The sequence below is a fragment of the Heteronotia binoei genome, chromosome 18 (assembly GCF_032191835.1).
Source record: "Heteronotia binoei isolate CCM8104 ecotype False Entrance Well chromosome 18, APGP_CSIRO_Hbin_v1, whole genome shotgun sequence".
In the NCBI taxonomy this organism is placed as follows: Eukaryota; Metazoa; Chordata; class Lepidosauria; order Squamata; family Gekkonidae; genus Heteronotia; species Heteronotia binoei.
In genome coordinates, this window is record NC_083240.1 from 17,548,816 (window position 1) to 17,561,664 (window position 12,849).

Genomic DNA, 12,849 nt, shown 5'->3' on the forward strand with positions numbered 1-12,849 from the left:
GGTTTCCATGGGTGGAAGAACCACCACTGGGGGCAGGAATGAGCTCCTTAGTAGTAGTGTAGCAGCCTCTGGAACAGTATAAATGCAACACATGCACCTGTTACAGAGAGATGGGCTATGCTGTAGCTCATTTAGCGCACAAGGAGAATAGGACACACCCACCCTTTGCTGCATACTGCATATTTATCCTGTGCTAGGTGTAGGGGAAGGAAGGGTTGTTCAGCTGCTGAAGTTTCTCCATATTGTGATTGGGAGAAACACGTTCAGCCATGAGACAAGCAGAAGTCCTGCTCTGAGTCGTCCTGGTTTTGCATTTCCTTCCTTACCTATGTGAGGTGTTTTGTCCTTGCCATCCCCAGTAGCAAGAGTGAAGATGGAGAACAGTGAAACAAGGCGCTTGTCAGAGTTTTTAGAAGTCTAGTGCTATTTGCATGCTCATCTTTTTTAGGTGTCAGCGCTGGCTGTTGTTTGAGCAGAAGTCCCCCTTTCTAAAGTCCCTCCTTCGCAAGAGAGTCAGGAGTTAGGACTGTTTGCCCGCCCCTCCCCTCCCCACCTGGGGCACACCTTCAAACAGAAGCAGTCTGGTTCAGTTTTTTAAAATTAATTTCGTTGCTTCATGATAAGTAATTTGTTTTGGTAATTAGTGTAAGTATTAAAGTAACATAAGCCTCCAACTTGTTGAATAGTGTAAGTTTGAATAAAATCAATGCTGTGGTCCAGTCTTTTCATCAAATACTTAATCCTGCTCAGGAGTCAATTAAGTTGGGGGCTACTTCCAAGTAAATATTCATAGGTTTCAGCTATAGTTGTGCCCTTGTGGAATTTTTGCTCTGCCTTGGCATCCAAAGTGAAGGGATTTTTTTTAAAAAAATCTCTTAATTGTCCACTTTTTTGTCCCCCCCTTTTATTCTGATCATTCCCAAACCTGACTTGATATGAACTCTTTGGAATTATTATTCAAAGAATGTTTTCATGCCACATGGACAGGAAGGTTCACATGTTTAAAGATCCCACGCACATTGGTGCCATTGTCCTTGCCTCAGCCACCTGTGGCTACCATTCCCCCACAACTGAATGGGATACACAGTTTGGGGCTTTTTAAGAATCAGTGTCAGAGGATAGCTGTGTTGGTCTGCATGAGAATAGCTAGATCTGAATCCAGGAGCACCTGGATTTTCAGGGTATGAACTTTGGATAGTCAAAGCCCCCTTCATCAGATAGCATTACAACATTTTAAAAACATGTTCTTTGCTTTTACTTCTCCACAAAAGTGCTTTAGTAAGTTGTAACCATAGAAAATATTAATAGAATCAGGTGGCCCAACAAAAATATCCTTGTTTATAGTTTATGAGCTTTAAGGCAGGCCTACACTCTGCTACAAATCTGAGTGTGTGACTTTGGGCCTTTCTCTCTGTCTGTCTGTCTGTCTCTCTCTTTCTCCCTAGCCTACCTCACAGGGTGGTTGTTCAGATAAATGGTAGGAGTGGACCATATACACTACCCTGAAATCCTTGGAGGAAGGGCAGATTAATCTAAGAAGGTTACTGTTTGTGGACGAATGACTTAAGTAAACACAATGACAGGACCAGTACTGTGGGATTTTTAAAATAACTGGCAAGAGCTAATACTTCATGTACTTGTCATGGGAAGCTGACACTTGTAAAATCAAGATTTGTTTAAGCAGCTAATATTTAGCACTGAGTGCATCCAAACCTCAAAAAAGTCTGATCTGTGTATTGTTAGTGTCTGTGTAGTGACACAGAGTGGTAAAGCTACAGTACTGCAGTCCGAGCTCTTCTCACGACCTGAGTTTGATCCCGGCAGAAGCTGGGTTCAGGTAGCCAACTCAAGGTTGACTCAGCCTTCCATCCTTCCAAGGTCAGTAAAATGAGTTACCCAGCTTGCTGGGGGGGCAGGGAGGAGTGTAGATGACTGGGGAAGGCAATGGCAAACCACCCCATAAAAAAATGTCTGCCACGAAAATATTGTGATGCGACGTCACCCCAGAGTTGGAAACGACTGGTGCTTGCACAGGGGACTACCTTTACCTTTTTAGTATTAAATAAGCAGAAGCTTTGTTTTCTGTTGAAACATCAAAATAACTGATATAACCTTGTACACTATAGGAAGAATGATAGTGCACTCTCTCGTGATCAGTAACTTTGGTTCTCTTCTCTTTCCCACAACCCTCCAAGGTCTATTACCCAAACTTGGGATGGATGTGTGTTGATGCTACAGATCCCAAGAAGGGAAATTGGCTCCGCTATGTAAACTGGGCACGTTCTGGAAAGGAGCAGAATCTCTTCCCTTTGGAGATCAACAGAACCATTTACTACAAAACCTTAAAGGTAGCCATGCTTCTGTGTCCATCTTGTTGTTGAATGTCTGTTCTTTCCTGTTGCTTTCTCTTTAAAAATTGCTTTGGATTAGAGCAGGAAAGGGGAAACAACCTAATCGGTATGAAAGGTCATGTTTGAAACCTTGAGTCTTGGGTGTATGTGCAAACGAAACTCCAGTGCCCATCTTCAGCAGCAGCCTGTGTTAAAGTCCACTGCAGTTGTCTACTGGGAGTTCTGGATGGCTGTCTTAGTACCCTGATCTGAGAAGAAAGTCTGAATGGCTCATCACCCAAAGTGGATGGATAGAAAGTTGCCATTTGAAAATCAAGTAGCACAATCCAGAGTTGCCAGACTTCTTTAGTGCAAATGAGATGCTATCCAAAGCCAGCATTCCCACTTTTCACATACTTAGATACACCACCCATCAGTATACCACCTGTCACTACTTAGCTTGCATTGTGCTTTTGGTTGCTCCAGCTTAAAAGGATTTTATGGTGAATTGTACCTAGAGTCACTGGGAAGTTCAGAACTGACATAGCTTACAATCTGTTGGTGGAAGATGTGGATAGTCACCAATCTTCCCAGCTTTCCCCTCTTCCCAGCAGCTACTTCTGATCTCAAGAAGGATTATTCCTAGGATGTTGGCACCCACATGGAATAATAATCAGGTCAGTTTGGCCAGGGATCCTGGAGGGTTTTTTTGACATCTTCTGGACTTGGAGCAGGGATTACTAGAGGTGTGGTGGGAGGAAGGAGGTATTTGTGAATTTCCTGCACTGTGCAGGGGGTTGGGCTAAATGGCCCTGGAGGTTCCTTCCAACTCTATGATTTTATAGTTGCTCTTTTCAAACTCAGCAATCTTAGTTCATCCATTAGAGAAGCAAAATGCTTTTTCTGTCATAGTTTATACTTGGAATTGAACAGGGTGTTGCAAAATCAGCATCCTATGAGAGGCCCAGGAACCATGCTGTGGCCAAGAAAGGCACGTTGGAAGTGGTACAACGATCCCCAAGGTTTGCACCAACCTGAGAGCTCACACTTAAGGATGGGAGTTGTTTGTGGCCTCCTTTAATACTACAGGAACTGCACTCTCTGCTGACACTGTGTTTAATTCAAGCAGTTAGCACAGGGCTTTGTTTTTTTCAGCAAGGTGTAAACAGCCAGCCAGGAAGTGCAAAGGTCCAGTGAGCATGAGGGAAGCTGCAACTCTCCAAGGGTGCTTGTAATCCAGAACAGAATTCAGAAGTGATTTTATCCTTTTGAAGAGCTGCTAGAGCCATCGAAACAAATGAAACCAATTTTTTTCCCTTTGCAAAAGCATCTTACTGGAATTGTCATAAGCTGCCAAATGGCATTTCTCCAGTGGCAAGAGCTTGGATAAAAAAGCCCTTGTATCATTTGTGAAACCTCTGCCAGAAGGTGGTGTGGAGACAGCGTTAATTGGGAAAAGAAGTCTCTTACCTGCCTCAGAACAGGCTTTCAAGTGAGCTTTCAGCTATGGTAGGCTATACTTGACCTGAGCTTTCCACTGCTTCGGCTGCCTCATTTGTTGCTTTTTTGCCCATAGCTCCTCTTATATCTGGCTTTGTTACCTGGTCAGAGGGCAGGTAGAATCAATCATATTTGATGGTCCAGGACTGCTATTTAATTCCATACATTCACTAAATCAAAGGCAGGAAGACTTACAAAATGAGCCCACGGTTCTTCCAGGTCCTGTCAGAAGCCTAAAGTAGTCACTACTATGTACCATTTTAATTGTTCATACACCATTGTAGTGGTTACGTCCCTCTGCAGCAAGTGACTTAACCACTAATGATCGCTCTGATCAGTTCAGCATACCAGAAAACCACTTCCTGTTGGGTTTTGTTTTTTTTGTTTACTTTAAAAAATGTTGTTTTGGCAAAAAATATCCAGAAGGTAATTTGGAAGCTATTTTTGTTCTTTTCATGGTCCCCGTGGCTTGTGTTTGTTTCATAATAAATTAGTCTCCCCTTCCCAGTACTAATTACTGGCTCAAGTACATTCTGAAGATAAAAGCGTTTTTTGCCATTGCATGAGCTAGGAGAACTTTCTAATTAGGCGGAGGCCTAAGCTATTTTAACAGAGGGTATTTCTGTCTTTAATTTTGGTAGGGAAAGATAAATAAAACCTCAGGATAATTTGTTGCCAGTTTCACACAAAATGAGGCACTGCACTGGTGCAGGAGTCAAAACCATGACATATATTGGGCCAGTCCAATCCTAGGCCATCTGGAGAAGGGATTGATCTCTCATTTTTCTGTGGATTAGCCACATACCTTCTGCTGGAGAGAGAACCTTGGGTTCATGCTTGGTTGATTGGCCTGCAATTGAATGTAGATTATACATTTTAGGGATTGTCTTGAAATTGTTGAAGGTCTATTGCCAAAGCTAGGAAGAGTCACAGAATGAGCCCACGTACCTTCCAGAGCAACTCAGGAACCTGAAGGATTAATTAGTAGCAGTTTTAATCAAACCTTCAGCAGCTGAGTCTCTGGACTGAGTCCCCTCTAATCTCCAAGATGCACTAAATGAGTTGGAGTGTATTAATGAAAGCACTGGAATGGCCAGATTCTGTTGACTCCTCTTCGACCACTGACAGTAGGGACCAGTGTTCCCTCTAAGCTGAGTTAGTGTGAGCTAGCTACAGTTTTTAGCCTCTGGCTCACACATTTTTGTCTTAGCTCATGAAAAATGGCCCCAGAGTCAACTAATTTATACACTAGCTCACAACTTTAATGCTAGTAGCTCACAAAGTAGAATTTCTGCTCACAAGACTCCACAACTTAGAGGCAACATTGGTAGGGACTAGGGGTACAATATTCCAAGAGTCTGTGATGGTTTCAAGGATCCAGGTAAGGTGTTGCTAGGGATAATAGCAACATACCTGTTCTAATGGAGCATGCATGTGCCATTGGAATGGGGGTGGGGAGAGAGGTTCATTGTCTTGGGGGCCTGTGATGGCAACTCTGGTGCTCTTCTAATCTAAAAAGCTGCAAAAATCAGGATCATAGATTGACAAATAAGTCTCCCCTTAAATAATTGTGAAGTGAGGCTTGGTGAGACAAAACACACCTCATGTACTTACCAATGGGCCAGTATGGAATGTGGGGAAAAAAATTCTTGGGGCACTGGTGGATTTTGCTTTGACAAAGATTTGAACTGCCAATGGCTTTGGATCAGCTCCTATTTGATGAGTTGCTGTTTGCTTAATCTCTTTCTCCTGCTGCCATTCAGAATGCACAGCGTGTCACCGAACTTTTACGGACGGCTCTTTCCACCTCAGTGGAAGCTCTGCTGGCAGGCTACCAAAGATAAAGTTCCAGCCTCCAAAGCTTGAAGTGTCAAAAAGAGGCTGTTCTTCGAGGCAGTGCTTTTGAGGGTTTGGAGAGGGAGGTTTGCTCCATAAATGAGGACTGTCCCAAGAAATAAGGGAAGCTGTCCCTTTAGAGCAGCATGGAAAAGAACTGGGGGAGGCTGCTTTCTTAAGGTGTGCATGCACACACTGAGCTGCATTCCTTATGCCAACTTGTAATATGTCCAGCAACTCCTGTTCTCTGAAGCTGGGTCTGACTTTGAAGACTGTTGGGGAATCACAGCTGGTAGAGAATGCCACTGCCTATCCAATTGCAGACGTAGTTTGGCGGCACACATGTCAGCCATTCTAAAGCATCTGCATTGGGCTATCAGTTTGTTTCCGAACCCAGTTCAAAGCTGTTGGTTTTTGACCTGAAAAACTTTGTATGTCTTGGGGGAGCACCATCTCCTTCAATTCACTCATCCCACATCCTTAAGGCCTATTATTAGGCCTTTCTTTTGGTCCAGCACGGTCACCTACTTGGTAAAAGACCTGTTCTTTTGTGGCTCTGGAGTTGTAGACTGAGAGTCATTTGTATAAACAATAAGGTCTTGAGTTTCATTCGGGGCAGAGGGATTAGATTCCAAGTCCTCTTGAAAGCAGGTTTTGTTGGTCAAGACAGAGACGTTCAAGAGAAAGAAGTACTTTTCTCCCTTTCTCACAGTACAAGAACTCGTGGGCATTCGATGAAATTGCTGAGCAGACAGGTTAAAACGGATAAAAGGAAGTACTTCTTCATCCAAAGGGTGATTAACATGTGGAATTCACTGCCACAGGAGGTGGTGGCGGCCACAAGTATAGCCACCTTCAAGAGGGGTTTAGATAAAAATATGGAGCACAGGTCCATCAGTGGCTATTAGCCACAGTGTGTGTGTATATATACAATTTTTTGCCACTGTGTGACACAGAGTGTTGGACTGGATGGGCCGTTGGCCTGATCCAACATGGCTTCTCTTATGTTCTTAAGCCGGATCTTTCCCCTTCTTTCCTCACACTACAACAGAGCTCATTCTGTCTCATTTAGTGTTTTACCATAGTGAGGAGGGATGCAGCATGTAAGTCTTCTAGTTGTCATTGGAACAAATGCAAAGCAACTTTATGGCCTGTAGATCAGGGGGGGAAAGGCTGAAATTTAAGGAGATTCATTTGTGTGTGTTTTCCACATCGGTACCCGGGCTGGCTTCCCAGTTTGTTTGCAGCCTACTGCAAGGTGTTGAGTTTGAACTATAATCCTGTATTGTCTGAAACTTGTGCACCTAACCAAACTGGATATGACACTGGGTGTTCCGTGAAGTGGGCTCCAGGCATTTTATTTTTCTCTAAAGGGATATGTGCAAGCCCACTTTGGGTCAGAGCCAAGGCACAAAGGAAGAGAGAATTTAAGCTTTTCCCCCAATTTTTCCCAGCCTGAGGAAGAACACCCTAGAGCTGCTATTTAGTTCACTGAGAAAAACATACAGGTAACTCATAAGTAAATGTTTCCTCAGAGCCATGTCAGGTTGGGGAAATGATGCAGGAAGAAAGGCATACCTCCTTCCCTTCAGACCCAATCCAAATCAAACCCTCGTAGATCATTTTAAAGAAACTCTGGAGTTCTGTTTGCAGAATGTCCAGTGTCATTCTTGACTTTTGTTCCTTGTGTTGAACTTCCCAGCATCTTTATTGGCTAAACCAGATTCCAGTTCAGCAGGCACCAAACCTGATTCAGCTGCCTTCTCTCTCTGCCATACGAACATCTGCCACTGGAAGTGGGGTCTTTACAGCTGTGGCCGCAAAGCTGTTTAATACCCTCCCTTTGTAACTGAGGAATTGTTCCTGTTTGCTTGCATTTTGAAAAACTTTCTTTTGCATCTGCTGTGTTAGGTTCCCCTCTAGGAGGATGGTTTGTGATTGAGTTATATATAAGTGTTTGTTTTCTGTTTCTGTTATTGTTTTCTCTTTGTTATTTAGCTGCATGGAAAGCAACATGCAATTTTCAAAATACTTTTTAAAAATTCTGGTTTTGTTTTTATTTTGATTTTACAACCTTCTCAGAGTGTTATGAGAATTAATCATGTATATCAATCAGCAAATAATATCACAACTAAACCCATCCCCAACTTGAAAATTGATAATCAACTTTCCTAGGATCAGTACAGCTTAAACCTACTCTCTAACTGTATAGATAATACTTTAAGTAACTACAGTCCTTATAATCTTATAACAAAGAAGTTTGTGGGCAATGCTGAATGAAATTTCTGAAGCAATGCCAGGTGGAATTTCTAGTGGTTGGGGACTGGGCTTTTATTCCATGCAGAATCTGAGCATATGCTGATGCAGTCACCAAGATACTTTATACCAAGCTGAACTGCTAGTTTTGTTGTGTACTGTGATTTACAGCAACTCTCTTGGATCCTGGGCCAAGAAGGGTCTATTCCTGTTACCCATTCACTGAGGTCCTTTAAAGTGAAAGTAGCAAGGAACAAAGCTGAGATCTTAGATCCACAAAGCAGTTTTTAGCCACTGAACCAGGCTTGCTTTAAACCTGCTTATCTCGAATCCAGGCCTGAAAGTATGCATGCATGCTTTAGAGCTCCACTGATCTCATATACAGTGTAGACATGGGACTCTTATTTTAGAGTGGATTACAATTTAAGTAAAATGAACAAGTTTTTTTTTAAAAAGAAACTTTTGTCAAATAACAAGATATGCAGGGAAAAATGGGGAAAGAAAGAAATTTGCATATATGAAAAATTAATATTTGCCATAGAACTTAGCAGAAAACTAATGTATATCAAATACTCTTTGGTGTAAGACCATTTTTGCCTTGTGCCTGAAGGGGGCCAACAATGATGGTGGGATGGAGAACAAAATATATATTTATAATTGTCAGGGACTTATGTTGATTCCCCACTCCCACCTTTCTACAAAGTTGCTGTAAGTCAGCTGCAACTTGACAGCAATTTCCTCCAACCCTCCGGCTTTCAGTATGCGTGCTTTGGAACGAAGGTGGAAGAACTGTGCAGAGAAGAGGATTTTATCCGACCCTTCCTCCTCAGAGCTTGTCTTGGCATATGTGTTTCTTCTCCGCTCTGCTTTATCCTCACAATCTTAGAAAATATTTGTTTATATGTATTAGACGTTTTAAATCGATGCCCACCCATAAAATAGAAAAACAATAACATAAAACAAATATAAAATATTAAGATCAAAATATTAAACTATCAGATAGATCAGACTGTGAAAGGTTGGCTGCCCCAAGCTCACCTTGTGAGCTTACCTCATGGCTGAGTGAAGATTTGAACCTGATTATTCCCATTCCCAGTCGAGCACTCTAACCACCATAGTGCCCCAGTTCTCAGCCTTCCCCTGAGGCAAAACTGAACAATTGCTGGGCAAAGTAGAGCAATGCACTTGGTCATTTTCACTGTCTCCCTGCATCAGTAATGAGTCTGAAATGGGGCATAAGGACTGAAACTCACGAATTGAGCTTCCAGAGTGGTCAGTTTCTTCTTCCCTTTGAAAACCTTTCAGATTAGTTTGTACATGGTGATGCCATAATCCTGTGACATCCATGCCTTCTCTCTAGCTAGGAAAAGAACTATATTTTTGTGGTCGTTAGAAGGGATATTAAAAATATGAAATGAATTGAATTGAGGTTCCTTGTACCACTGTTGTGTAGTGATCTGGGAGACCCAGGTTTGAATTCTCACTCTGCCACAGAAGCTTGCTGGGTGATTTTGGGCCAGTCACACACTCTTAGCCTAACCTCCCTCCCAGGACAGTTGTTACGAGGATAAAATAGAGGGAGTGAGAATAATGTAAGCTGCTTTGAGACCTAGTTGGGGTTTAAGATGGGGTATAATTGAAGTAAATGCAAAGCACTTTTTACAGTCAGGTGTTTCACAAATTTTAACTGCAGTCTTCATGACAGCTGTGTAAGATTAAGCCACTGTCATTATCCCCGTATTGTGGCTGGTGGGCTGAAAACCTTAACAATGATCACTCAGATCGTGGGTTTGTGTGTAGCATAATTTGTTTTACTGTGTTTTTATTCTGCCTTTCCTCCAAGATGCTTTATTGAATGAGTTCTATTGCAGTGTGAAGGTTTAAACCCAGCTTTCAGCGGTTTTAGTTTGACAGTCTAGTGACTACACCACTTGGGTGCTCAGGGGACATGTATTTGCTAATCAGGCTTTAAAAGCAATGCAGACCTAGATAAATAAAATTTCTTAGTTTCCGCCTTGTAAATTTCTATTCTCGGGCTCCCCTCCTCTGCCTTCCCAAAATGGGTTGTTGTTCGCAGCTCACGTTTGTGCTGACTATGTTGGGAGACAGCAAAGTTGCATCTTTATAAATTTGCAAGTTCCTGCTGCTCTGTAAATGCAGTCCTCCTTCCACCAGAGGGACCTGTCACATTTTCACATTTTTCTTTTCCTCCCTGTCTGGCTCAGCCTCACTGTGACGCTGCAGCAGGGCCGAATCAGCTTGCCCCTGCCTCGAAGGGTTAAAGAGTCCTTCCTGTTTGGTCAGGCAGGCAGTTAGGAAATCTGTTCTCAGTGCAGAGTACAGCTGTTTGTAATCCGCACGGCAAGCTCCACGCCCTCTGGCCCTGAGCCTGCTTCGCTCCCTCTTGCTAACAAGGACCTGCTTGATTGGTGTCCTGTCGTCTCCCTTTCTTTCATTCCTCCAGCCAATTGAGCCTGGCGAAGAGCTGCTGGTGTGGTACAATGGGGAAGACAACCCGGAGATAGCAGCTGCTATTGAAGAGGAGAGGGCCAGCTACCGAAACAAGAGGAACTCTCCGAAAGCAAAGAAAGGTAAAAAACTTTTGATCTGTCTCCTCCAATGAAGGGGAAAGAGCCAGCTGGCGGGGGTGGGTGGGGGGGTGTCTTTTGGAACAAAATGATGAAATGTACAAACTTCTTTTCCTCCTCTCCTAGTTCCTGCTTGTGAGATTATAAAGTCATTCTTAATGTTTTCCACAAGGAGTGTCGGACCGGCAAGTATGTCTGGCTCTGCCTGACCTTTTCCAGGCCTGCCTGCCTGCTCAGTTTAGTTTTCAGTTAAAGGAACATGTTCTTTTCCATCTGTCTCTCCCCGCACACCCTTCCCCACTCTCTTCTCATAGGGTAGGATCATCTTCTTTCTCTGTAATGGGGGGCAGGGAACAGGAGGAAGTTCACCGTTCCTTGTCAGTCCATAGCTTTGAAAGAAAAAGTTATTTAAACTCGGGAAAGGGTTTGACTTGTTTTATGGGGTTTCATATTAATTTCTATTTAAAGAACTTTAACAGGTCCTCATTTCTCAGTTTTGAAAAAAAATGGAGCGATGTGTATTTGCAGCTGCCTGGAATGTGTCTGTGCTACATTTGATGTCATTTGCTTTATGGCATTTTGTGTTAAGCAGATGTACTCTGCAGATTACAAACAAAGCTTATTTGATGGTTTGAAGCCTACAACCCCTTATGTTGCTCTACTAGCATGGGGTGGGGGGTGGTTCTCATGAACTATAGTGAATTCAGGTGGCTAATGACATCTCTGGAGAATTTGGATGTGCTGAATTCAGACAGGTTGTGGGGGTTGGAGCATTATTTCTGCATGGTGTTGAAATTTGGGGGATGACTCATCAGGCTGTCAGTCTTCTTTATGACAGGATGGTTGCAGCACTGCTGGAAGGTTGGGGCTTGTGTTTTAATTTCAAATGCTGTAATATTGTTGGCGGCTGTTTTTAAAGTGAACAAGCAGGGAGCTGCTGATCTGCAAAATGTGCCCACTGTCATTTATTCTAAAGGTTAAGTTCAGGAGAAGATGTTGCAGGGGGGACTCTCCATGTATACATGTTAAAAGCATATTTTAGCTTGTGGGTTCCATGTTTTGAAAAAAAATTGACTGAAACAAAGTCAGGCAGGAAAAAAAAGAAGGGAGCCTTCCTCCCACTCCCAAAATGAAATATGTTGGAGTTTGGGTTTAAAAAAAAAATGAAAGACTTTAACATTTAGCTCTTCCTGTTCTAATATAAATGGGTTTTGTGACTTAACTGTTGGCAGACTGACTTGAACTGGAATTTCTGGCACTTGTAGTATTAATGATTATCAAGCATTTTGATATTTTAAAAAGCATTTCATGTAGTCATGGTTCACTTTGATTTTACTTCTTTTTACTTCTCTTGTTTGTTTTTTGTCCTGCGTGTGGTTAAAGGAGTCCCAATAAGTTGGTTTCTGCTTCAACCAGATCAACAGTGAACAGTACTAGTGAAAGGCTAGGTGATTTTGTGATTTTATTTATATTGATGTACTCCGCCGTGAGCCCCCACGAGGGAATGGGCGGAATATAAATAAATTAATAAAAATAAAATAATAATAGGTGAATCCAAAACAAGATGTTGTACAAGGAAAAGACTCAGGTTGATACCTTTTGTGCATGTAGTAATCCCACATATGAAGCTATCTTATACCTCACCAAGACCCTTGGTACAGCTAACTTGATTAATATCCACTCTTGAGTGGCAGCAGCTCTGCAGTTCTTTAGGCCCAAAAAACTTCTCTCTCAGCCACAACTGAAAATTCTTTAACTGAAGATGCCAGTGGTCAAACCTGGGACCTTCAGCATGCAGATCTTGTGGTCTGCTATGGAGGGACAGCCTTCCAAATGTGAGAACTTCCTTCCATGCAGAGTAAATACGAGTGCATATCCGAGGACTGTGCAGCAAAATAACCAATCCCTGCAGATTTCTGGCAAGTTGCATTTGTTAGCCGTCTGAAGCAAAACCAGGCAGGATAATAACAATACTTTGAAATACCTGGGGAGGGGGGTGGTGATTGCATGTTTTCATATGTCTGTGTAAGTTTCAGTTCTAGTTTTTGTATTGGGGGGGACATGAGAGTTTTCCAGTAAAAGCTGAAATTTGTAGTAAGATATTATAACCCAAGTGTACTTTCAACACTAAATTATTCTTGATACTTACATAATGACCAGTGATCAAGCAAATCAGTATCTTGGTAAGCATGGGTTAACTGTTGTAAATGCAGGAGTTTTCCCACTTAATGTTGCCAGGTTATTTCTGCTTCCCTTGCTAAAGGATCTGCATAGCTACTGGCTATAGTGTTCCTGGTGCCCTTATATATGTCGCATGTATGTCAAATGGGTGATTTGAG

At 42.5% G+C, this 12,849-nt stretch overlaps 1 protein-coding gene across 1 annotated transcript in view; it reads left to right on the plus strand.

Annotated features, from left to right (window-relative positions):
* Positions 1-12,849, plus strand: part of PRDM2 (PR/SET domain 2) — a 61,513-nt gene that overhangs the window by 24,547 nt on the left and 24,117 nt on the right. The window contains exons 5-6 of the mRNA XM_060259558.1: positions 2,196-2,348; positions 10,387-10,513. Of these exons, the coding sequence (XP_060115541.1) occupies positions 2,196-2,348; positions 10,387-10,513 (280 nt within the window). The remainder of the gene's footprint in view (positions 1-2,195; positions 2,349-10,386; positions 10,514-12,849) is intronic.